The sequence below is a fragment of the Octopus bimaculoides genome, chromosome 5 (assembly GCF_046866305.1).
Source record: "Octopus bimaculoides isolate indiv1 chromosome 5, ASM4686630v1, whole genome shotgun sequence".
In the NCBI taxonomy this organism is placed as follows: Eukaryota; Metazoa; Mollusca; class Cephalopoda; order Octopoda; family Octopodidae; genus Octopus; species Octopus bimaculoides.
In genome coordinates, this window is record NC_142932.1 from 120,845,540 (window position 1) to 120,873,039 (window position 27,500).

Genomic DNA, 27,500 nt, shown 5'->3' on the forward strand with positions numbered 1-27,500 from the left:
CCCTCTCTCTTTCTTACTTTTGTCCCCGCCTCTCCCTTCATTACTCTCTCTCTCCCTACCTCTCTCTCATTATTCTCACTCTTGTCCCCCTCTCTCATCATTACTCTCTTTCTCCCTCTCTCTCTCATTATTCTCAGTCTTGTACCCCATTCTCCCTTCATTACTCTCTCTCCCTTTCTCACTCTCTCTCCCTTTCTGTCTCTGTCTGTCTGTCTCTCTCTCTCTCTCTCTCCTCTACTCAATACATCTGACTATTTTCCTTATTACTTCCTCCCAATCTTTCTCTTCTCTTTCTTACACTCATCACTCATTCTTCTCTCTTTCCCTCTTCTTACATCTCTCTCTCCCTCCCTCCCTCCCTCCTGCCCTCCATCCCTCTCTACTTCATCACATTCACTCTTTACCTCGTTTTTTTTTTTATCCTCTAATTTCAGTAATAATGAATATCCCAAAGCTGTTGCCACGCCGACAGACCAGTGTGCTCCGCAGCATGGAAACGGAAGACGATCCAGACGAAGCAAGTGGCTTGTCTGAACCTAACGCAGACTCTGACAAAACAGATAATCAAACAGAAAACCAAGGCGAAAACCAGGCTTCTAACCAAGCCATTTTACGTCTGCTTGGTGAAGGAGAAAAGGTACCTTAACAGTCGTCATCATCATCATCATCATCATCTTACCTTTGTACCATATGATAGGGTCAGGTCTTTTGGTGGCAAAATTAGTGATATTTACCGTGACGATCAACAAGGGTCACCCAAGTCCCCACAAAGTTTGGATCATGCTTCTTCCTTACAATGGCAGGCTTGCAATGTCCACCGTCCCTGCAAACCATTATTGTCCCTTACTCTAATTTCTGTAGTCTTTCACTGTTGTTACTTTGCTTTACCTTCTCTGAGACTGCTTCAGTCAGTACTCTAAGTACTTGGTTATGCTGCCATGTCTATCTGTACTTCAGACCTAATGTGCAATTAGAGAGTATGTGCTTCATCGTTCCAGCCATTCCTAATTAAATTCATATTCATTAAAATTGATATTCATTATCTCTCTTGTTAAAGTGTTTCTTTTTCTTTGTTTGTTTTTGTCTTTTTAAATCCCTTTTTCCTTATTCTCTGCTTTCAGATTACTCACATGTTCAGATGTGCCCGCATCCAAGGTCTAGATACTGCTGAAGGTTTACTTCAGTTTGGCAAAGAACATTTCTATGTTATTGATGGTTTCACTCTGTTGAAAAGTAAAGAGATCAAAGATATTGATAGTTTGCCTCCAGAGTAAGTACAACTTGAACCTGAGCAACAACTGTTTGTTTTCCACCTCCTTCATTGGACACTAAACTCTGCCTGCGAAGACCTGTTGTGGCAAGTGAAATCGAAATCGTAATTGAACCATATTTGATGACTGGCACCTGTGCCAGTGGAGCGCTAAGTGCACCGTCCAAGCATGATCATTGCCAGAGCAGCTGTCTGGCTTCCATGCCAATGGCATATTAAAAACACCATTTGAGTGTGATCGTTACCAGCGTCGCCTTACTGGCACTTGTGCTGGTGGCACGTTAGAAAATATTCAAGCGAGGTCATTGCCTGTGCCCCTGGACTGGCTCCTGTGCAGGTGGCGCATAAAAAAACACCTTTTTGAGCGTGGCTGTTGCGAGTACCGCCTGACTGGCCCTTGTGCTGGTGGCATGTAAAAGCACCCACTACACTCTCGGAGTGGTTGGCATTAGGAAGGGCATCCAGCTGTAGAAACTCTGCCAGATCAGATTGGAGCCTGGTGTAGCCATCTGGTTCACCAGTCCTCAGTCAAATCGTCCAACCCATGCTAGCATGGAAGGCGGATGTTAAACGATGATGATGATGATGATGATGATGACCTGAGGTGAAACAACAGCATCTGGTGATGTTTGGAGATCAAACTGATCATAACAAAGTGTAGATGTCAACATTGCGATTGTTTAGTATCCATTTTCCATGATGGCATGAGTTGGACTGTTTGTCAGGAGCTGGAAATGCCAGGAACTGTACCAGGTTCCATTATTTTTTTGGCTTCATTTCTACAATTGGATGGTCATTTGTCATCACTTCTATAAGGCCTAACGTTCGAAGGTCGTGCTTCACCACCTCATCCCAGCTCTTCCTGGGCCAACCTGTTCCACAGGTTCCCGTCTACTGCTAGGGTGTGACACTTTTTCACACAGCTATCCTCATCCATATGCAACACATGACCATAGCAGTGCAGTCGTCTCTCTTGTACACCACATCTGATGCTTCTTAATCATCTTTTCTGTAAAGTCGCTTACACTCTATCATGTATGCACACTGACATTACACATCCAGCAGAGCATACTGGCTTCATTCTTTGCAAGATTACACATGTCCTCAGCAGTCACAGCCCATGTTTCACTGCCATGTAGCATGGCTGTTCGCACACATGTGTCATACAGTCTACCTTTTACTCTGAGCGAGAGGCCCTTTGTCACCAGCAGAGGTAAGAGCTCTCTGAACTTTGCCCAGCTTATTCTTATTCTAGCAGCTACACTTTTACAGCATCCACTCCCACTACTGACTTGGTCACCTAGGTAACGGAAGCTATTAATTACTTCTAGATTTTCCCCTTGGCATGTGACAGAAGCTGTTTTCTGCACAGTTTGTGTTTATTGCCCCTGAGCATAATTATATATAATATATAATAATTATGCATGATACTTATACATAATAATTATACATGATAATTATATATAATAGTTATAAATAATGAGTGTCATGTTTTATTTCCTTTCTCATTCTCTTTTAATTTAAATATTTATATCTCTCATCCACAGATTCCACGAACCAATTATTCCAAGAACTTCAAAGAGCAGTGGTTGCTGCCAAAAACGAATGTAAGTACTTCACTTTCTTTGGTCTTCACACATGAAATATCAGACTTGTTGTAGAAAATACAATTAGTTTATTATTGAGAATCTGGCTTAAGGTTTCACTATTGATGTTGCAGCAGCTCATGAAATATATTGGAAATATCCTTGAGCAAATGTGATTCTCATCAAAAGATACATTCAATACTCTAATACAGGGGTTGCCAAAGGGGGTCCGAGGAACTGCCTAGGGATTGGCAAGGAACTGCAGGGGATTGATGATAGTCAAGGACTCAAATGGGGGTCGTCATCATCATCATCATCATCATTTAATGTCCGCTTTCCATGCTAGCATGGGTTGCATGATTTGACTGGGGACTGGTGAACCAAATGGCTACACCAGGCTGCAATCTGATCTGGCAACGTTTCTACAACTAGATGCCCTTCCTAATGCCAACCACTCCGAGAGTGTAGTGGGTGCTTTTTACGTGCCACCGGCACAAGGGCCAGTCCAGCGATACTGGCAACAGCCACGCTCAAATAGTGTTTTTTACGTGCCACCTGCACAGGAGTTAGTCCAATGTTTTGTTCACATGCCACCGGCATGGTCAAACCAGCCCTGGTCAAACCGTCCAATCCATGCCAGTATGGACAACGGATGTTAAATGGTGATGATGATGATGAATACACAAAATATTAAAATTTTTTTAAATACAATTCCTAATATTTAATTATAAAAGTACGACAGGGTTTTTTAAAACATTAAATGTACATGAGGGTCCACCTAATTAAAATAGGAATGAAAGGGCTCCATTAGTAAAAAATAGTTGAGAACCCCTAATCTAAGCCATGCAGCCATGCCTTCATCGTGGGTTTAGTCCACATCACTCCGCAATGAGCATTGGACTGGTTTTCTGGTTTCTCTGCCATATATATGTATTCGTCCCTGGACAGGATGCTGGTCCATTGCAGCATTGCTCGTTTTTCATCTTCTTGAGTGGACTGGAGCAATGGGAGATGAAGTGTTTTGCATCGCCCAGTCCAAATATTGAAACAGCAGTCTTAGGATGACAAGTCCAACACCCTAACCACTGAGCCATGCCTTTGTCATTTGTGTAAATTATTGATCTGCTTGTCAGTGTGTATTTCCATGCGTATGAGACAGAGAGAGAGAGAGAGTGAAATAGATTGTATGTGTTGTTATTTTCTTTGAAAACCTGTCAAAAAACCCAACCACATTTCTATATATATATATATATATTCCATTGCAGATGCAGTAAATTTTCCTATGATGACATCAGAGAAGTACACAAAAGACGCTACCTGCTGCAACCAATTGCAGTGGAGGTCTTCTCTGCAGACGGTCGTAATTATCTACTTGCTTTCCCTCGTAAAGTTCGTAATAAAGTCTATGCAAAATTCCTGTCTGTGGCCACTGCCATTACTGATAATGCACAGCAGTCTGTCTCTGGACAGAAACAAAATGCTAAAATCGAATCCAGTGCCGGCATTATAAGCAGTTTAATGGGTGAGAAATCAGTTACCCAAAGGTGGGAGGTAAGAGGAAGCATTTCAATATATCCATGTATCTTTTGACTTTTTGCTTGTTTCAGTTATTGGATTGCAGCCATGCTGGAGCCTTGAAAGGTTTGGGTAACAAATAGACTCTCTCTCTCTTAGCTTTCACTTATTTTAGTCTTTAGACTGTGGCGATGGTGGGGCCACAGTCTTGAAGCATTTTGGTGAAAGAATCAAACCTTCAATATTTGTTTTTTTTTAAACCTGATACTTATTCCATTAGTCCCTTTCACCAAACCACTCAGTTATAGGGACATAAACACACTAACACCGGTTGTCAAGCAGTGATGGAAGACAAACACAGATACGCTCATACATAAATATATATGTTTGTTTTTGTGTGTGTGCATGTATTTACTCACTCACTCACACTCACACACACACACATACACACACACACAATGGGCTTCTTTCAGTTTCCATCTATCATGAGGATAGCTCTGCTGTCTTCCATTGGTCTTTCAAAAAGACAAGTAGTTTTCTTCTCTCTGATGACAATATGGTGAACGTTGTATGGTGGATGTTATTGAAAGGGTTTTCCTTTTCTGCCAAATCTTCATCGACCTTTTTAAGTTCTACTCTTTACTCTTTTACTCTTTTACTCTTTTACTTGTTTCAGTCATTTGACTGTGGCCATGCTGGAGCACCGCCTTTAGTCGAGCAAATTGACCCCAGGACTTATTCTTTGTAATCCTAGTACTTATTCTATCAGTCTCTTTTTGCCGAACCGCTAAGTTACGGGGATGTAAACACACCAGCATCGGTTGTCAAGCGATGTTGGTGGGGACAAACACACACACAAACATATACACACACATACATACATATATATATATAATTATATATATATATATATATATATATATATATATATATACATACATATATACAACGGGCTTCTTTCAGTTTCCGTCTACCAAATCCACTCACAAGGCTTTGGTCGGCCCGAAGCTATAGTAGAAGACACTTGCCCAAGGTGCCACGCAGTGGGACTGAACCTGGAACCATGTGATTGGTAAGCAAGCTACTTACCACACAGCCATTCCTGCGCCTTTTTCTACATGGGGAAAAATATGAAGTGGGCTGGAGAGGTGCTGCCCTTCAGTAAATTTGTGAGAATGGCCAGAGTGACTTGGTCTAACTTCACAATCACAAACTGGGAGAGGCCACTTGCCCTTGGCAGTAAGAACAGTCCGACCTCTTTTGGACTTCTTGATTGACACCAGGTGACTGTTTATTAAGAATTTAACCGTTTTTTTGTGAGTTACATTAATCCCTGTTGAGAACAAACCTTCCTTTTCATCAGAGATTAGACATCCTTTTTTCTTATCAGTTACCGTATCTCTTTCTCATCCACATTTATTGTGAGTTATTTCCACAAATTTTAATCAATTCCCCCCTTTTTTCCCCCTCACCAGAGAGGCGAAATTAACAACTTTCAATACTTGATGCATTTAAACACTCTTGCTGGACGCTCGTACAATGATCTGATGCAGTATCCTGTGTTTCCTTGGATTTTAGCGGATTATGACAGTGAGGTAAGGAACAAAGTTAATGTCGTTGCGTTTGTCATGTTAATTATCTGTCAAAGACCCTTCTGTACATCAGTGTATATTAGCAATGTACGTAATATCACACTCTGCTACACATGTAGATATGTGTATACAAATGCTTACACACAGACGTGCAGTCTTCGATGAGCAGCCACAGCTACAAAATGTGATATTCTACATTGGCAAATGAGCTTTCTATTCATTATTTACATTATTTACATTTGACGGATATTTTTCCTCATCTTGTTTGTTGTTAACACAATTCGGCTGATATACCCTCCAGCCTTCATCAGGTGTCTTGGGGAAATTTCAAACCTGGGTTCTCATTCCTAAGGTATTTTTCCATGTTGTTGGTGTTGTTGGTGTTGGTGTTGTTGTTGTTCTTGTTGTTGTTGTTGACAATGACACATACACACATGGATATATCGTCATCATCATTTTGGATGGTTTGACAGGGGCTGGCCAGGCAGGAGCTTACACCAGACTTCTGTGTCCATTTTGGAAGGATTTTTACTGCTGGATGCCCTTCCTAATACCAACCACCCAGCATATATAAATATATATATGTATATATATATAACAAGCTTCTTTCAGTTTCCATCTACCAAATCCACTCACAAGGCTTTGGCTGGCCTGAGGCTATAGTAGAGGACACGTCACCCAAGGGGTCATGGAACCTGGAATCATGTGGTTGAACCACAAGTTTTCTTGGAATCCAAAATTTTATTGTTTTAATATTAGTTCAATTAAGTGATATCTTAATGAATTTGAGAATTCATTATATGGAAGACTTGATTAAAACTATGGTAGCATAGTAAACTGTTTGTTTAAATGTTTGCAGCTCACTCCTACCCACAGATATGTGTGTATGCTAAGCTGGGATGCTTTTGATTGTAATTCTGGTTGATGAAAATTATCTTGGGTCTAAACAACAAACACTACAACACACACATACGCATACATAAACAACCACACATACACACAGCCATGGGGAAACATAAACATACATAAAGGCCATGTTCCTCTTTCTGTTTTAGGAACTTGATCTGACAAATCCAGCTTCTTTTCGAGATCTTTCTAAACCAATGGGTGCTCAGACACCAGATCGGTTAAAACAATTCAAAAAGCGGTACCATGACTGGGATGATCCCCAGGGTAAGTACATGGGTTTGTTGTCTTATTAATTTCCTGTATTTTAATGAAATTCCATAATTTTGATTCTGCTGAAATTAATTTGTAAATTTATCTTCATTTTTTTTTTTTAATCTGTTACTTGTTTGAGTCATTGAACTAGAGCTGTTGAACTAGTGTCATTGGACCAGAGTCTTTGGACCAGAGTCTGTGGACCAGAGTCGCTGGACCAGAGTCGCTGAACTAGAGTCATAAGGAGTTTATTGCCTTGAAGAGTTTAGTCACAAAAAGTCAACTCCAGTATTTATTTTTTAAGTCTGGTCCTTATTATATTGGATCTTTTGGTTGAACTTCTAAGTTATGACCTCATAGATAAATGAAAACTAATTGTGAAGCGGTGGTAGTGGTGGGACAAACATGAAGGCATACCCATACACACATGATGAGTTCTTCCATCATGTGTGTATGGATTCTGTCCATCAAATTCACTCACAAAGTATTGGTTGGCCCAGGCCTATAATAGAAGACACTTGCCCAGTGGAGGATTGAACCTAAACCACCATGGTTTCAATGTGAGCTTCTTAACCACACAGCTATGCCTGTGCCTAGTTTAGCTCAACTAAATCTAATAATTAATTCAAAATAAATTCTTAAAAATTTAAAGAAATTTTGTTGCCCATTCCTCTTCTCTAAATAAAGAATTGTCCATGTATCTATCTAAGAAACCAGAATAATCTTAATAGTTGCCCAATGGTTCTTAATTCCAGGAGAGACTCCACCTTACCATTATGGCACTCACTATTCCTCAGCCATGATTGTAGCTTCATATTTAGTGAGAATGGAACCATTTACACAACATTTTCTCAAACTACAGGTTAGTTCAAACAATTTATTATTCATGTTACTTCCTTTCAGTTTTTTATGAATTTCCCTAAGAAAATTTGTGCAAATATCTGAAAATTATTTACCCAGCATGCATTGTACTCTGCCTAATTATCCATCACACATTTTGTACTCTACTTAATTATTTTTCACATTCTGTATTGTGCTTGTTTACTCATCATGTCCACGTTGCATGGGCTGGATGTAAATTGTTGAAGCAGATTCTCTATGACTGGATGCTCTTCCTGTCAACAACCCTTACACTATCTATTTCCAAGCAAGGTAGCTTTTTCCTGTAGCCAGACATGTTTTTCACAAAGACTGGCAATGGACAGTTTCACTTGTAAGATGGTGATTTTTGTTTACCATTATCACTTGACCTCAAGACAAAGGTATTGTTGTTGGCACTCTGTCGGTTACGACGACGAGGGTTCTAGTTGATCTGATCAAGATCAACGGAACAGCCTGCTCGTGAAATTAACGTGCAAGTGGCTGAGCACTCCACAGACATGTGTACCCTTAACATAGTTCTCGGGGAGATTCAGCGTGACACAGAGTGACCAGGCTAACCCTTTGAAATACAGGTACAACAGAAACAGGAAGAAAGAGAGAGAGAAAGTTGTGGTGGAAGAGTACAGCAGGGTTTGCCACCATCCCCTGTCAGAGCCTCGTGGAGCTTTAGGTGTTTTCGCTCAATAAGCACTCACCACAACGCCCGGTCTGGGAATCGAAACCGCGATCCTACGACTGCGAGTCCGCTGCCCTAACCACTGGGCCATTGCGCCTCCGACAAAGGTACACACATGCTCTCTCTCTCACACACATCCTGCTGGCTTCTTTCAGTTTGCATCTACCAAATCCTCTCATTAGGCTTTGGTCAGCCTTGAACTTGAGTAGAAGACACTTGCCCAAGGTGCTCTGTAGTGGGACTGAACCAGAGACCTCATGGTTGCAAAGCAATTTTCACACTCACATAGCCTTGCCCACACTATAATGTATCTGTTTTACCCATCATGCATTGTGTTATAATTGTTTACCAAATATGGTCAGTATGTATCTGTTATCTGTTTATATTTCCATTGTCTTTTTCTTTTTCTTTAAGGGTGGTCATTTCGACTTAGCAGACCGAATGTTCCACAGTGTCAAAGAGTGCTGGTTGTCAGCATCTAAACACAACATGGCAGATGTTAAGGAACTCATTCCAGAATTCTTCTACTTGCCAGACTTCCTGCTCAATGCCAACAATTTTGATCTCGGTAAGAAGTTGATGATGTATACTCAGTGTTGTTCTATCTTTTCCTTGTTTCAATCATTGGACTGCGGCCATACTGGAACACCGCCTTCAAGGGTTTAGTCAAACAGTTGACCCCACCCCCACTCCTGTACTTATTTTTTCTTAAGTCTGATACTTGTTCTGTCGGTCTCTCATTGCTGGACTACTAAGTTATTGGGATGTAAAAAAACCAACACTGATTGGCGAGTGGTTGGGGTGGACCAACACAAAGACACAGACCCACACACACACACATATTACTATCTTTTCTTTTAGTTTCTGTTTACCAAATCAACTGAATAGGCTTTGGTTGGCCTGAGGTTATATTAAAAGACACTTGCCCAAGTTGCCACAAAGTGGGACTGAACCCCCGAACCATGTAGTTGGGAATCAAACCTCTTAATCACACAACCATTGCACCTTTGAGCCTGTGCCTGTCTAGTTCTGTGGTATGACTAAAAAAAAAGAGCATCATGATTATATCTCTATCTTTCTGGAATATTCTGCTGCTGTTATATCCACTGCATTCCTGCAAAAAGCTATTTGGGTATTTAGAAAAAAATCCACTCACCATCATGCCATAATATCTGTTCTTAGAGCCATTGTTTTTCTCTTTTTGCTCTTCTAGAACTACAAAAGCAGTCTCTGCTTCTCTGGATTTGCGACTATTTACCACTAGTTTGCAGACCCTTAGCTGTTCTTCTGATGGCTTATCTTTTTCTGTTGCATATTTCCAATTCTTTAAGAACCACTTCTCATTCTGTTAGAAACTTTCTCTTTTCTGTTTTACAGGTAGCAAACAAAATGGTGTGACCTTAGGGAATGTTAACCTTCCAACATGGTCAAAAGAAGATGCCCGAGAATTTATTCGTGTTCACAGAGAAGTAAGTTCCAGAATTCTTCTTATTTGCATAATGGTTCTTTTTACCATTTCTTTTTGTCTTAATCAATGATAAAATGATTAACATCTTGGAATTAATGGTGGTTTCTAGTAATATATTCTGGTAATATATCAACACAGAACAGAGGTCAAGGAAGTGACTTGGGCTGAAAGTCTTTCAGTAATGGTAATGTCAGTGGTTGCTACTACAGGTACCGAACCTCTTATCCAACAACCTTGGGATTAGACGTGGTCTGGATTTCTGGACACAGGCTAAATATATACCGAAAATATAGAATAAACAACGAAAAGTGAAGAGCAAAATTGTATAACGTATACTAAGTAATACATTTCTAAAGCAGGGTCTGTTTGATCTGGCGTCGTGAGATGCATATGCCACAGAAACCAAAACAAAGTGGCTGCTTAGTGAACTAATATAGCCACTTATTCTGTCAGATATTTTTAAACCTTATGGTAACCATGACATGAGGTGCTAGACAGGCTGCTAAGAATTATTCAAAGTGCTACCTTGAGTCTCTAGAGGGAGAAGTTGATCTATGTCCTTTTCTTAAGTTGATTCTATAAAATACAGTTCTATATCTAAGAGATGAGGAATTATGTACATTAAGAGATGAGGAATTATGTACATTATTTACGTTTGGCGGATATTTGTCCTAATCTTGTTTGTTGTTAACACAACGTTTCGGCTGATATATCCTCCAGCCTTCATCAGGTGATTTGGGGAAATTTTGAACCTGGGTTCTCATTCCTAAGGTATGGCGTAGTGGTTAAGAGCGTGGGCTACTAACCCCAAGATTCCGAGTTTGATTCCAGGCAGTGACCTGAATAATAATAATAATAATAATAACAACAACAACAACATCGAAAAATACCTTAGGAATGAGACCCAGGTTTAAAATTTCCCCAAGACACCTGATGAAGGCTGGAGGGTATATCAGCCGAAATGCTATGTTACCAACAAACAAGATGAGGATAAATATCCATTGAATGTAAATAATGTAAACTCTATAAAATGTTCTTTGTTGTATTTTCTGGCATACAAATTGAATTTTTCTGACCAAAATTTACAGCCAAAATAGGATGGTTGACTTATTCACCAAGACAGCTTTGGAGGAACAAATATTGTACGTGAAATGCTGCAGGATTTGGAAAGAAAGTGGTGATATATGAATGTCCAAAGTATATATTGACACTACATACTATGCTGACTTGTATGTCAGAAAATACAGTAACTGTTAATCTTGTCTGGTGCTTCCCAGACCATTTTCCATCCACTCCCCTTAGCACGTGATAAACCCTGGTGTTTTATGCTTGTCTTTATTGAAACCATTAACTGGTACAACAACCTGTACATTTGTGTAGAAGATAAGATTTTAGTTCTGTTGCATTGGTGAAGACAGTTTTGCATCTGTCTGTGTTAGAAATTATATTCCAGCAATGCAAACCCCTTTTTACGCCCGTGAAGAGATGGTCCACGTTACTCTGGTCTGTATCCTTTGACCATTGGAAGCCTCATCAGGGGCTTGTGCTCCACTGATATGGAGCTCTGGGTCATTGAGGCATATGGGCCACCACTGGACCTTGTGGTTGCAATGTTGACTTAGGTTCATACCATGACCATATATTTACCTATTTACTGCTCTTTTGTTTATTATATATATATTTTTTTTATTAATTTCTTTTTCAGGCCCTTGAATGTGATTATGTCAGCAGTCACCTACACGAATGGATTGATCTGATATTTGGCTACAAGCAGCGTGGACGCCCTGCTGTGGATGCCACCAATGTATTCCACTATTTGTTCTATGAAGGAAATGTCGATATTTACAGTATTGAAGATCCTCTCAAGAAGAATGCTACAATAGGCTTCATCAATAATTTTGGACAGATTCCTAAACAGGTAAAGTTCTTGCTTCCAACCTCTTCTCTTTGAAATATTTATTTTTTGTTTTGGCACCCATGCCAACCTCTCCTTCATTGGACACTAAACTCTGCTTGCGAAGACCAGTTGGGGCAAGTGAAATCGAAATCGTAATTGAACCATATTCGATGACTGGCGCCTGCGCCAGTAGAGCACTAACAGCAATGTCCAAGCATGATCATTACCAGAGCAGCTGTCTGGCTTCCATGCTAGTGGCCCATAAATAGCACCATTAGAGTGTAATCGTTACCAGCATCACCTTCTAGCACTTGGGCTGGTGGCACGTTAGAAAATCATTCAAGTGAGGTTGTTGCCAGTGCTGCTGGACTGGCTCCTGTGCAGGTGGCACGTAAAAAACACCATTTTGAGCATGGCCATTGCCAATACCTCCTGACTGGCCTTTGTACCGGTGGCACGTAAAAGCACCCACCACACTCTTGGAGTGGTTGGCATTAGGAACGGCATCCAGCTGTAGAAACTCTGCCAAATCAGATTGGAGCCTGGTGTAGCCATCTGGTTCGCCAGTCCTCAATCAAATCGTCCAACCCATGCTAGCATGGAAAGCGGACGTTAAACGATGATGATGATGGATTTTGGGATGTTCTGCATTAATTTAAGCTCAAGCTTCTGCTTAGTCGCCTTTCTTACGTGGGAGAGATTGGATCTTGAACATCCAATGTATACCAATGACTGTTGCTTTCAGTTGTATCAAAAAACAAAGTAGGAAATAGGTGTTTCATATTTATGGCAAGTCTTATCTTTTATGATACCACTGCGTCTCAGAGAAGTGAAGGTGCATGACTCAGTGGTTAGAGCGTCAAGCTTACGATTGTGAGGTTGTAAGTTCGAATCCCGGACTGGGTTGTGTGTTGTCTTCTTGAGCAAGACACTTTACTTCACGTTGCTCCAGTTCACTCAGCTGTAGAAATGAGTTGTGACATCACAGGTGCCAAGTTGTATCTGTCTTTGCCTTTCCCTTGGAATACACTGGTGGCGTGGAGAGGGGAGGTCGGTATGCATGGGCAACTGCTGGTCTTCCATAAACAACCTTGCCCGTACTTGTGCCTGGGAGGGTAACTTTCTAGGTGCAATCCCATAGTCAGTCATGACCGAAGGGGGTCTCAGCAGGGTCTCAGAAGCACCACAAAACATGCAGCATTTCATTTTGGGTTGATCAGATTAGGGGTAACCTGTCCCCTCTCTGTGTTCTAAGCACAGATTTTGCTGTGACCTCTTCACTGCAAGCTAACAACTCCTTCCATTTTATATAAATGTTGTCAATGAAACAGCAGTGGTGGTGGTGGTGGTGGTGGTGGTGGTGGTGGTGGTGGTGGTGGTGGTGGTGGTGGTGGTAAGGATTGTTATTTAATATCAGATGAGGTTTAATTGAGCAGACCTATGGCCAAAGACAATCAAGCCATGACAATCTCATCTTTTTTTTTTTCTATATTAGGGACTATATTGTTCTATATGTCCTTCCATTTTTTTAAAGACTTTCAGATTTGATGAATATTTGGTGGCTATCTCTAGCTAGCCAAGGATCCACGGAGACACTTTCTTGGTTCACTAGTAGTAGTGGTGGTGGTGGTAGTGACAGAAGTGGTAGCAGTGATGATGATAAAATAATAATAATGATGATGGCAGATGCTGCTATTTCTCTTCCATGTTCAACTGGAATATCTTTATAAGAATTTTCGTCTCTAAAAAAGCAGTTAACGTTGAAAATATTTCGTTTATTTGTGTCTTTCTCTCTTCTTCCACCGACAGCTGTTTAAGAAACCTCATCCCCAGAAACGGTTGAGCATCCGTAACCTGGATCCGATCCCGATGACCCCCACCTCCAGTGGTGCTGCTGACAAACTGTTCTTCCACAATGTCGACAATCTAAAGCCTACTATGCAACCATACAAAGGTAAGTGATAATGACAATAATTAAAGCAAACGAACCACATTAACGATATTTCTAATTACAAGATCTTTCAAGGAAGTGAGCTGACAGAATTGCTTAGAAGTGGTTCATCCATCTTTTATCTTCTACTTCATTAAACTGTGGCCATGCTGGGGCACTGCCTTGAAGAAATATTAGTCAAATGAATCGACCCCAGTGCTTACTCTTCTACTTGTTTCAGTCATTTGACTGCGGCCATGCTGGAGCACCGCCTCTAGTCGACCAAATCGACCCCAGGACTTATATCAGTCTATTTTGCCGAATTGCTAAGTTACGGGGATGTAAACACACCAGCATCAGTTGTCAAAGTGATGGTAGAGGGATAAACACAGACACACAATCACAATACACACACACACACACAGACATACGATAGTCTTTTGTACAATTCTTGTCTATCATATTTCATCCACAAGACCTCACCTTTGACCTCACCTTTGACCTCATCTTTGGCCTCACCTTTGACCTCACCTTTCACTATCTTCAGGGTTGTTATTAATTCATTGTTTCTTGCTTTCTTTCCTGGCAGAACTGAAAGGAATGGTTGGGCAAATTATTCATAATGACAAATATGTACTCGCTGTTGAACAGAATAAAGTGCTCATCCCACCAAATTACAATCGATACCTGGCCTGGGGCTTCTCTGACCTGACCATTCGTCTTGGAAATTATGAATCAGACAAGGTACGATCCTAAGCCTCTCTAGTTTGTGTGGAATTGTCTCTTTTGTCTTTTGTTTTCCTCTTTTTCTTGGTGTTTTCTGTGTAAATGCATATTGCTTCATTGCTAACAGACAAGTTGGTAACAATCATTGATGCACGTATGTACGAACCAGGATGGAGAACCTGTAAATAATTTTTCAGTCTGTTAGAAATTGCAGCCAGATTTCCCTCAAATCATACCCTACACATCTTTTATAAGGTAGCCCTATGATGAAATGATTAAAGTTGGAATATCTTTGGTGAAAAGGTTGCATGATTAGAGTTTGCCTGGGGTTAAACAACAACAACATCACACACAAACACACACACACACACACACACACAAGGTTCTTTGTCACTCAGACAACTTTGTCACAATTGTGGAGCCACCGAGGGAGACTCGGTGTAGGCACTTGGTCTTTTAGAAATAACAGTCAAATAACCCTCAGATCATTCCCCACAGTGTTAAATAAAAGAAAAGATACATTTAATAATGATATACAAGCTCCAAATATATATATAAGCCAGGGTTGTCATGGCTAGAATGCCTTTGACTGCAGCTCTGTTCAGTCGGAGCTGCCTGGAGTTAGACAACAACAGCTCAGTCACATTCACCATTCACAAATCATTCACGGCATTTAAACTAATGAACCAATGAGGGAGTCGGTACATGTTGCTCACCCTCCTAGAAATAACAGCCAAATCTCCCCTCTTATTGCACTTTGCTGTCTTAAAATAAACAACAAACTCATTGAATAATATAGTTCTATTTGCTCCTAAAAAGACAGGATGGTCATGGCTGGAATGCTTTTAATCATAAGTATATTCAATTGGGTTGACCTTGCACTAAAAGACAACAACAATAACAACAATAATCATAACCAAAACAACCACCATCTTAACAATAACATCAATTGTAACTCCAACTGCCGCATCTTAGTAACATGTGTTACCCATATCTCGAAGTCTGTACAAATATTAACTGATAAAACATCTATTGTAATTTCAGGCCACAAATGTATTTGAATGTCTTGGCAATGGAGAAGTATTCTGTGCTGCTTGTCCAAACTCCAAGATTTTTGTCACTGGAGGCACGAGTACTGTAAGTTGGTTGAATTTTTTCCCCTTTATTTAAATATTTCTTTGATGTTAAAACAGCAAGCTAGTTGTATTGTTAGTGTGCCAGGCAAAATACTAAGCGACGTTTTGTTCGTCTTTATTTTCTGAATTGAAATTCCATTAAAATCGACTTTACCTTTCGTCCTTTCGGAGTTAATAATTACCAGTTGAACAATGGGGTTGATGTAATCAACTTACCTCTTCCTTAAAACTGCTGGCCTTGTGCCAAAATTTGAAACCAATATCTCTTGAATGTCCTGTTTTCTTCCTTGACATATATTCTTTCTGAGAGGGTTCCTACTATTCTGGATTCTGTCCCTGTAAACCAGGGATAAAGAAATTGTTTCCATCGATGCTTTTAATTGTCAGTCTGTGCAATGATCTTACATTGTGCAATTTTTATTCCTGTGATATAAGCATGTTCACACTGAATATTTGGATAAATGTAAAGTTGAGACTGCTGGGACCCCCTTCGGTCATGACTGACCCTACGATTGCACCTAGAAACTTGCCCATAACTTATCGTTTTGGCAAAAGAGACTGATAGAATAAGCACTTGGCTAACAAAGAATACATTCTGGGGTCGATTTGTTCGACTAAAGGCAGTGCTCCAGCATGGCTGCAGTGAAATGACTGAAACAAGTAAAAGAATAAAATTAACTTATATTAAATTGCTCGAAAAATACCTTAGGAATGAGAACCCAGGTTCGAAATTTTCCCCAAGACACCTGATGAAGGCTGGAGGGTATATCAGCCGAAAAGTTGTGTTAACAACAAACAAGATGAGGACAAATATCCGTCAAATGTAAATAATGTACATAATTCCTCATCTCTTAAATATAGAACTGTATCACTCAAAGCTTCCCTTACATCTACGTTTCCTTTTTGGTATTGATCAACAGAAATGAAATCAGACTGGACATTAAAGATATTTACTTCAGACTAAAGACAGCTTAAACGTTCCATGGGTATAGCCTCTTCTCCTATGTTTTGACTAATTTCAAATAAAACATTATCTTCTCTTCTTCAGGTGGTCAACGTGTGGGAATACAAGCCCAAAGAGAAGCGAGTTATCCTGAAGGGACCTCTATATGGACATAACGAAGCTGTAACCTGCCTGGCTGCTTCGCCAGCCTACAATGTCATTGTGAGTGGCTCTCGAGATCGGTCGTGTATTATATGGGATCTCAATCGGCTCCTCTTGGTTCGACAGCTGAGGGGCCATGCAGCTCCCGTGGCTGCTGTCTGTGTCAACGAACTTACGGTAAGAATGGTCACTCTTTCTCTCACCCCTATTCATCATTCATTTTCTGAATGTGTGTGTGTGTGTGTGTGTGTGTGTGTGTGTGTTTACTATAATTCTCCTGCTTTCACTCAGAATGTCTACATTTTAATATGTCCCATTCATTTCTCTTACTGTTCTGAGTTCAAATTCTGCTGAGGTCAACTTTGCCTTTCATCCTTTTGGGGTTGATAAAATAAGTACCAGTCGAGTATTGGGGTCAATGTAATCGAAATGCCCTCACCCTTCATCCCCAAAATTGCTGACCTTGTGTCAAAGATTAAAACTATTATATTTCACCTGCTCTCACTTGACACCTCAGTGTATACACATTTCCATTGAGTACGTCTCATAGACACATTTATTTTATCCTTGTGATTCAGTTCTCAAAATACATTTTCGTGTTTCCATATTGAGTCCATTTTCTGCCTCTAAGGCAAGAATTGTTTGCAGGTTGGGCAAAATGCTTAATGCCATTTTGTCCGTCTTAGCATTCTGAGTTCAAATTCCACCGAGGTTGACTTTGCTTTTCATCTTCTCAAGGTCAATAAAATAAGTACCAGTTGAGTACTGGGGTCGATGTAATTGGCTTTTCCTCTTCCTGAAATTGCTGGTCTTGTGCCAAAATTTGAAACCAGTATATTTTCTGCCTCTTAACTCGTTTTCTCATCCTTACTTCCTATCAATATATGTTTGAGTTTTATTTCATCTGTCTCTATGTTCTGAGTTCAAATTCCATCGAGGTCGACTTTGCCTTTCATCCTTTCGGGGTCAATAAATTAAGTACCAGTTGTGTATTGGGGTCGATCTAATTGACTGGCCCCCCTCCCCCAAAATTTCAGGCCTTGTGCCTAGAATATAAAAGAATATATGTTTGAGTTTGTATTTGACATATGTTTTTTCAGTCTCTCACTCCCTTTATTACAACCAATTCCTTTCTTCTTCTTAAAGCATATTGAGGAATGAGTGTGAATATAATGTATTTCTCTCACAGATTTAGCTCCACCACCTGACCAATCCAACTCCTCTCTTTATATAAATGTGTGTTTGTGTCTTTGTTGCTTTTCTTTGAATCCTTCTACCTTGTCTCTGTCTTTTACATTTTAGGGTGACATTGCCACATGTGCAGGTACCTACCTGTATGTATGGACCATCAATGGTGAAGTGATTGCCAGTGTAAACACTGCAACAGCTCGGAACCAGCAGATATATTGTGTTGCCATGTCACAGGCAAGTGGATATGAGCATTTATTATTCTGTATCATAAGATTAAGTCACACATATATATATATATATATATATATATGGGAGAATGTACGAAAAAACAACAGACGAGGACAGGTGGTGTAAATAACAAAAGGATGTATTAGTATGACGCTCGGGAATACGGAAAGTCTTTGACATTTCGAGCTACGCTCTTCAACAGAAAGAATACGGATACAAGGAGAAAAAAAATTGAATAGTGTTCAGTCATACATACATATATATATATATATATATATATATATATATATACATATACACACAGACACACCCATCATCATCACCATCATCGTCATTGTTTAATGTCTGCTTTCCATGCTGGCATGGGTTGTACAGTTTGACTGAGGACTCACAAGCCAGGAGGCTATACCAGGCTCCAATCTGATCTGGCAAAGTTTCTACAGCTGGATGCCCTTCCTAACACCAACTACTCCAATAGAGTAGTGGGTGCTTTTTATGTGCCCCCGGCATGGGGCCAGTCAGGCGGTACTGGCAACGACCGCGCTTGAATGGTGCTTTTTAATATGTATGTATATATATATAATTTAATATATATAATTTTAAGTATGCCTTTAAAGGATGTTTGTTCTCCAGTTTTTACCTGTGTTCAGTGCATCATATTATAACTTTTCAAATTCACCGCACAAGCACGGTTTCAGTCAGCAGCAAATGAAAAAATGCCAAATTAATCTTCTGAAATTTCTAAAATCATATTCGTAAAATATAGGGTATATATATATATATATATATATATATATATATATATATATATATATATATATATATATTATATAATTATTCGTTTATATATGTAGTAAGATAAACAAAAACAAAAAAAGTACTACATCCAGCAAGAGATAAATATTATTTAATGTACTCAGTGCATTAAATGATACTAACAGTTTCTTGCTGTGGTGGCATGTGTCTAGGCAGGTTTTTTTATAACATGCCCTGTGTCTCCATGCAATCCTCTGAGCGCATGGTCTGTTTAATTTGGCAGTTGTTTTGGTCTTTTGTGAATCTAATGCTATCCATTTTCTCTTTTCTTTCTAGATGATGGAATGGGACACACAGAATGTTATTCTGACAGGAAGTAGTGATGGAGTTGTACGGGTATGTATGGTTAAAATGGACATTTTTATTCACTTTTATGAGTTACCAGTCATTCTTCTGTTAATGCTATCCCCAGTTGTGTCCTGGTTTTCATTGGTAACTGAAATCATTTGACCCAAATGAAATGAAATGCCAAATAAGTTTTCATACATTTAACATGCTTCTTTCATCTTCTTCCCTATAAACATGTTCTTTTACTTTCACACTTTGATACTTCCATCTTTCTCCTTTCCTCTGACATTCTTAATCCCTTTCTTGTCTTCTCATTTTACACCATTTCTTCAAGATATAATTAACAAAGTACCTGAAGATGGCTGGAGATTTTACTAACCACTTATAATAATATACAAGATGAGGTTTGATCTTGTTATCTAAAGCTTTTTTTTTTTACCTGTTAGGTTAGCTTTGTAATTATAATTATCTTGGTCAAAACAGGAGGAACAGTAGTCAACCTCTTTATAGCTCAGCTTCACCCCTCGCCCTGGAGAAATTGGTGTGGCTGATATTGAACTGTTACACATTGTAGATTGATGTTGGCAGGGGAAAAAATGTGGGCTGTGATGGAAATCCAATGGATTGCAATAGTGAGAGATTGCAATACTGGGCAAAGTGTTCTATTTTGGGGAGGTCTGGAGAGGTGAGAGTCAGTAAGGGTGAGGGCAGTAGGAGAAACAAATAGGTGAGGGATCAGTTATTAGATGAGTAGAGGTTTTAGTGGTGCTAGAAAGAGAGAGAAACAGTATCTGTGAGCTGTTAATGAGGGTTTTTAATTAATCAATCAATCAGGGTTTTCTTGGATATAACCATGATACAGCACCACTGCTATCAGCCCTGTCCCATACATACAAACAGGACACTAATCTCTAATATAATAATGTTATATCTTTTCCTTCCTTTATATTCTGTTTCTTTCTTTCCTTCTTTTTTTAAAAAATGTCCTAGTTTTGCTTAACCCTTCACCATTCACATTACTCTATCAAATATAATGCTTATTTATTCACATTGTCTCGAATTACTCACGCATTGTCTCTTAGCTTTGAGATTTCAGCGATGTGATTGTTTATTTCTAGAATGATGTTGTAGGGTAGGTGTGAGAGACAGGATCTGGGCAGTTCGATCACAAAACAGATAAATATTTGGGCTGGATATGACTGGTTTAACCCTTTTGATACCAATTCAGCTGAAACCGTCTCTGGCTCTGAGTACAAATGTCTTGTTTTAATAAGTTCTGAATTCAAATCTTCCACCAAACCTTAGTCACAATTTATCTTCCTAACACTAGCTGAATGATAACTAAGTTATTTTACTAACTTCTTTGTTATATTTAAAAGTAATTGAAAGAAACACTGAGCATCTTAAAATAAATACAGTAACAAAAGGGTTAAATGCTGAAGTGTTAAACAGCAATATTGCCACTTTATCCTATTACATCATGAGAAAAAAATCTTCTGCAACCAAAGCAGTGCTTTAATCACTTTGGTTTTCTCCTCTGCGAGGAATTAGGTATACGAAATAATATGATGAGGTTTGCTGAAGACTTGATTATATTTCATGATCTTGTAACTGCTCTGACAGCCTAAATTAGTGGTTCTCGACCATATTTTGCTTATAGACCCCTTTGGTTCCTATTTCAATCCACTGGAACTTCTGTAGAAATAGAACCAATTCATTGCTCACTAGATTTAACAACAAAATCTAATATGGACCCCCCAAGGGTCATAATGTCCCTGGTTGAGAACAATTAGCTTAAATAAATGACGAAACTGTGGAATTGATAATGTCAAATGAAACAAAAATAATTATATTTAATTTCTATTTTTTAGATGTGGAGTGTTGAGTTTGTGCAGGTGCCTGAAGAGGCCAAATGCAAAGCCTGCTCTGAAAACAGCAAGGAAGCAAATAGACGTAAAGAAGACGAGACCGATTCTAATACTGTACCGCCAGTAACCAGACTTGTTCCCACCTCTAGTGTATCTACCTCCAGTAACACTGCTCCTATAAATGCTATGAATGGGGCAAACAAGCCCACTGATATTCCACGTATGACTCGTAGGGAGTCTTGTGACAGCTATAGCATTGATGCCAAAGCTGTAGCTGACCGGCTCAAGGAATTCAAAGATCCTGACTACCTGGCAGCCAAAGAAATTGAACTTGGTTCTTCAGCTGAGAGTGAAAACTATTTTGTTCGTCGGATGGGTTGCAAAGAGGATATGGTAGATCTTGTTCCCCCGGAGATTGATAAGCGCGGAGACAGCAACTTGAGTTCTACAAGTAGCACCAGTGACATTTATAAAACAAGTGAGACTGGAAGCACAGAAGATCTTGAAGTGACGGCACCAAGTGACTTGTTGATTTTTGAGGAATGCCCAAGTTCTTCAGCAACATCAATCCCAAATGCTGAAGACAGTGTCAGCATTAAATCTGTAGACCATGCTGTCGATGCCCTTGCTGAACTCCAACAGGAACAAAACTTTAACAAAACCCCCGATGGTATAGACTCTATACAAGACGAGCTGCCTGGTAGGTCTATTTTGAGCGATCAGTTGTCTAACGCTGTCGACATGGACGAATCCACAGATACTATTAAAGCAGATGACCAACCGGACTCGGTTGATTTCAAAGCTGATCAGGACAGTGATAAAGATTCAGCCAAGTCCTCGAGTTCGGATTATGTTGTGGTATCTTCCAGTGATATTCCAAGCTTTAATAAACCAACGAACGATCAAAGCTGGAAACCCAAACTATCAATGAAGAACTATTTACGTGAAGGTAAGTCAAACAGATGCTCAAGATTTTCATTTTAATCTCAATCACCCGTTGAGACTGAGTTGAGTTTCATTTTGCTGTCAGTATTTATGTTGTTGTTGTCTCATATGATTTGGATGTAGAATGGAGAAAGTTTTTAGAGAAATCTGTTTGGAATATATTTGAGAGTCACAGTTTTGGTACTATAAGCATGTGACTAGAAAGTCACAAGAAAGAATTGGAAGACAGATTCTTCAAGCTGAGCTACCCAACACGAGATTCATGGGTCGACCAAGAATGAGATGGTTGGATAATATCCATAGTCTTAGTTGTTCATACTTGGGAATCCAGGATACTATGGAGGAGGTGTCAGAGAACTCTACTACCTGTTGTATAGTGAAACCGTATACTCCCCCCAGTAAAAGGTGGTAGGAGAGAGCCATTATAAATAAACTAGTAGCTGGTTGTCGAGAGAGGGTCGAGAGTGGACGAGCTGAGAGTCGACAGTTCTAGTCGGTGTCTTGTGGAGCTATCAGTGATTGTAAAATAGAAGTTAGTGTATTAGTATTCTGGTACAAAGAGATACAACGGTATCTGATGACTAGAACTATTGTGGCTACTAGTATAAAAGAGCAACTACAATACAACAGCAGTCACACATCACACCAGTGGGAAGAACCCACTTTACAACACTACCATGACCCCCCACCAGGAATAGTTGGCAGAGAAAATGGAAGGAGTAGGTTGTGCAATGACATAGGTTCCATTCTTGCCCCAGTTCCATTTTAATGAAATCAAACGTCATTCATTTGTTTATAATATAATGGAATGTCTTTATAACACATCAACGATAACATTGTCAGTCATTTAATCCATTAGCATTCAAATTATTCTGCTAAATGTAGGGCTCATTTATTCACATTGTTTGAATTCATCATGCATTATGTCTCATAACTTTGAGATTGTGATGATGGGGTTGTTTATTTTTAGAATGACAATGTAGGGTAAGTGTGAGAGGCTGGATCTGGTCAGGTTGAATATACAACAGGGAGAATATATGGGTGAGATATGGCTGATTTAAATGAAATTTAAATGATTGATAACTGGGCATTTAATTTAAAATTGAGTGCAGAGGAGCTGAGAGAGAGAACGCTGGAAGAATCTGCTACAGAAGAGATGTGATGTTTATGAAGAATGAGAGTTGGGTGAAGAAGGGTGAAGAACAACTCAAATGGGAAAAGAAAGAGGAAGAGGAAGACTGAGAAATAAATAGTGATGGCTGGCTTGGGGATACCGAACTTTACAGAGGAGATAACAAGAGGCTACAATAAACAACATGATGGAGAAGGCCTGTCATATTTAGGTTGGCAAAGGAAAATGGATATAAAAAATGGTGGTATTGAGTGAAATGTCAGATTAATACCTTTAGTTGTTGACGGACAGTCAATAAAACATTCAAATCAAAGAAAACATTTGGGAAAAGTGCCTTAAATTCATTTAAAAGCATTTTTTATCATATGTGGTGAGTATTGAGAATTTGATATGAACCAATAGGTTCTGGGCCAATAAGTTTTAAGGGCTCCTGAGAGTTTGGTAATTCAGAACATAAGATAACAAAGACGGTCCCATTAAATCTAGAGGATCCAATCAGTTTGGAGAGGATCCAAAATTTAAAAGGGCTTTAATATATTCAGAGGGACTCAGGTAAATTTAATGGCTTTTTAAAATCTTAAAGGACACAATAAACCAAAATAGGGCTCAATAATTTAAAAACTTTATTGGATTTAATGAAAAATTTAATTATCTATTTCATAACCATAGATATATTTTTTGAAATTTTTAACTCCAAGCTTTAGGCTTTTCTAAGTTAAAGGGACCCCTGGTCTATACCCCATATTACCCTATTGCATAAATCCAGTCCTGGGTATGAGAAAGAACATTTTGTTCTGAAGCACTTTCCTTGTGGCTGTTACACAATGTTTAGTTGTTAGGAAACCAAATTGAAAACCGAGTTTCCATTGATTATTTACATTTGATGGATATTTGTCCTCGTCTTTTCCTGATCATGCATGGAAAAATGGAGACCACCTCCCCCTGTGGGATGAAGTTAAAATAATAGACAAAGAACACCACTGGAAAATACGAAAACTAAAATATGCTAGGACACAACAACCTCCTAAGCAGACCGAGTGCAGATATGAACAGCATATGGGAACCTGTATTAAGGAAGGATAGGAAAATCCTCATCTTTTAAATATAGAGCGAGTTTCTGTTCTCCATTGGAATAATTTTTGTATATTTTAAGAAATTCATGATTGTCACAGATTCCCATTTTTCCTTCAGCAGCTTAAAATTAATATTGTTGTGAGAAACATAACAAAATGCCAAAAGTAGGTTTCAGTTCATAATACTTAAGCCTGTGGACCAATATCTAATCCACTCATGTGATATACTACCAAAGCATAATGCTATACACACACACACGCATACACACACACAGACAAACGCGCGCACACACAGAATACAGAGAATTGGTTATATTTATTATTTATATTGAATATTATCTAATTACAACTGTATTTATGCTTGAAAGATGTATGATTGATCACTAAATCCACAAGCTTTTTTATTCTTTCTCTGTGTCTATTTTCTCTTATTCCTTTTGCTTGAAGAGTGTAGGCTCGAAACATAAAAGACTTTCTCATTTTTGCACACTTTTTTCTGAGCAAGACCATTACTATATATTCAGTGCATTTTAGCCACTACTGAGAGAAGGTGGATGGCAGACATGAGACTGGACACAGAAGATAGCAGTCAGCAGACAGTAGCACAACCAGCAGCTGGCTAGAATGCTGTCACAACACAAAATGAATGGATGGCCATCAGTTCTACTATGATACCTAGTCCAAGAACAATCAGTCTCAAACTATCTCAGTGTTTGTCATTTGTAGTAATGACAACATTTTTTAAATTTACAATAAAGACAAATATTTTTTAATTAAAAATTTCAGTGTTCTTTATTGTAACACATGTTTATATTAATATGTATGCTCAGCATTATGCAATAGAATTATTGTATATTCACAAATTAATGCAAATAAAGAAAGCTAGTTCATCGGATCATCAGAACATTGTGTGTGTGTGTAGAGGAAGGGAAGAATATGCGTATATGTATTATTGTGTAAATGTTTATATATACATAAGAATGGTAGAACAAGTAGAAAGATAAATTTTATTCAATGCATAGATACTGAACAGTATAGATATAAAGGATAAAATCTTTTTTTCTTTTTAAAAGCAGAAAAATTTGTCGGCAGCCAGCCATGAAGATTGAACTCACATCCCTCTAATATCCGGTTAGAATGCTTTACCATTTAAACCATTTACCATTTAAGCCATTTGCCATTTAAGCTTAAATAGTAAAGCATTCTAACTGGATATTAGAGGGATGTGAGTTCGATTCTCATGGCTGGCTGCTGACAAATTTTTCTGCTTTTAAAAAGAGAAAAGGATTTTATCCTTTATATCTATACTGTTCAGTATCTATGCATTGAATAAAATTTATCTTTCTACTTGTTCTGCCATACATTTCAGCGCTTCGAAAAACAAACTTGTTTGTTTACATACGGCATTAGAATGGTAGTTTGAACTTGTGTGTATAAGATGACAGCTGCATCCATATGTATATATATAATACAATGTCATATGATATTTCACAGGATTCCGTTGGCAGAGACAACTTGTATTTCGCAGCAAACTGACAATGCACACTGCTTTTGAACGTAAAGATAACAAGGATCCTGCTGCAGTTACAACTATTGCAGTATCTAAGTAAGTGTTTCTGTCATTCTACATTGTTGTTCTTGCTGTTGTCAAGTAGTTGTTGTTATTTAGCCTCCGAGATCAACCTTGATTGAATTGGTCAAAAGCATTCCAGCTCCGTCTACACCGTGCCATCTTTTTGTTCTCTCCTCCTTCAGATGGTGGAGTGTGATTTGAGGGAGATTTGACTGTTATTTCTAGTAGGTTGAGCAATTATATACAATCTTTCTTAAACAATAGGTGCAGGAGTGGCTGTGGGGTAAGTAGCTTGCTTACCAACCACATGGTTCCGGGTTCAGTCCCACTGCGTGGCACCTTGGGCAAGTGTCTTCTACCATAGCCTCGGGCCGACCAAAGCCTTGTGAGTGGATTTGATAGACGGAAACTGAAAGAAGCCTGTCATATATGTGTGTGTGTGTGTGTGTGTGTGTGTGTGTGTGTTTGTGTCTGTGTTTGTCCTCCCAACATCACTTGACAACCGATGCTGGTGTGTTTACGGTCCCCGTAACTTAGTGGTTCAGCAAAAGAGGCCGATAGAATAAGTACTAGGCTTACAAAGAGTAAGTCCTGGGGTCGATTTGCTCGACTGAAGGTGGTGCTCCAGCATGGCCGCAGTCAAATGACTGAAACAAACAAAAGAATAAAAGAATTGTGAGCCACATACTTGCTCCTCAATATGGCATACGTCCACCTCGGTATCTCATCAGTGAAAGTATCTTTATTCCAAGATTTACAGAGTCACAGAAAGCACAGAACCAGGAAGACGCTTCCTCTGAATTTCGCTTCTGCACTTCATGACTTTGTGTATTTTCCCATATAAATTTAGCTCTGAGACAAGAAGAGGAGACGGTTTGGTGTTGTGATGCTGCAAGCTTTAACGCAGACATACTATCTCCATTCTCTGTTTTCTAGAGAGAGCCTTAGTTTCTTATGGCCATCTAGTCTCATGCTATTTCATTTTACCCATTTAGTTTACCCTCCTGGCTAACTTGCTTGGTCTCCTCGTGTTACCATATTCTCTTCAGACCCACCAAACTCTGCAGGAACCACTACACTTGGTCTTCCTTCTGGAATTCCCTCTTTTCTTATGCTTTTTTTTTTCTGTTGTTGTACTGTTTTTATTATTTTGTAACTGTTCCTGAAGGACAATAACCACATTGACCTCACCTGTCTTGAAAGGTGTGTAAGAAACAACAGGCTTATCATTTAACCCCTTCCGCATGACTAAACAAATTTTAAAAATAAAAATGGAAAAAGGAAAAAGACCATGAAAGATGCATTTATTATTGTATTTCCTTTCTTTCTTTCACTCTTTCTTTCTTTCGCTCTTTTTTTCTTTCTTTCTTTCACTCTTTCTTTCTTTCCTTTTTTTCGTAATTTATTTCGTGTGCTAATTACTTCATCTTATTTTCTCTGTT

The 27,500-nt window shown here is 39.0% G+C and overlaps 1 protein-coding gene across 1 annotated transcript in view; it reads left to right on the plus strand.

Moving 5' to 3' along the window:
• Positions 1-27,500, plus strand: part of LOC106877294 (WD repeat and FYVE domain-containing protein 3) — a 293,550-nt gene that overhangs the window by 262,635 nt on the left and 3,415 nt on the right. The window contains exons 49-66 of the mRNA XM_089353030.1: positions 435-637; positions 1,122-1,270; positions 2,818-2,877; positions 4,122-4,407; positions 5,847-5,966; positions 7,019-7,136; positions 7,880-7,986; positions 9,097-9,250; positions 10,060-10,151; positions 11,856-12,068; positions 13,857-14,001; positions 14,567-14,721; positions 15,748-15,840; positions 16,888-17,121; positions 18,247-18,369; positions 19,456-19,515; positions 21,339-22,284; positions 25,980-26,091. Of these exons, the coding sequence (XP_089209156.1) occupies positions 435-637; positions 1,122-1,270; positions 2,818-2,877; positions 4,122-4,407; positions 5,847-5,966; positions 7,019-7,136; positions 7,880-7,986; positions 9,097-9,250; positions 10,060-10,151; positions 11,856-12,068; positions 13,857-14,001; positions 14,567-14,721; positions 15,748-15,840; positions 16,888-17,121; positions 18,247-18,369; positions 19,456-19,515; positions 21,339-22,284; positions 25,980-26,091 (3,370 nt within the window). The remainder of the gene's footprint in view (positions 1-434; positions 638-1,121; positions 1,271-2,817; positions 2,878-4,121; positions 4,408-5,846; positions 5,967-7,018; positions 7,137-7,879; positions 7,987-9,096; positions 9,251-10,059; positions 10,152-11,855; positions 12,069-13,856; positions 14,002-14,566; positions 14,722-15,747; positions 15,841-16,887; positions 17,122-18,246; positions 18,370-19,455; positions 19,516-21,338; positions 22,285-25,979; positions 26,092-27,500) is intronic.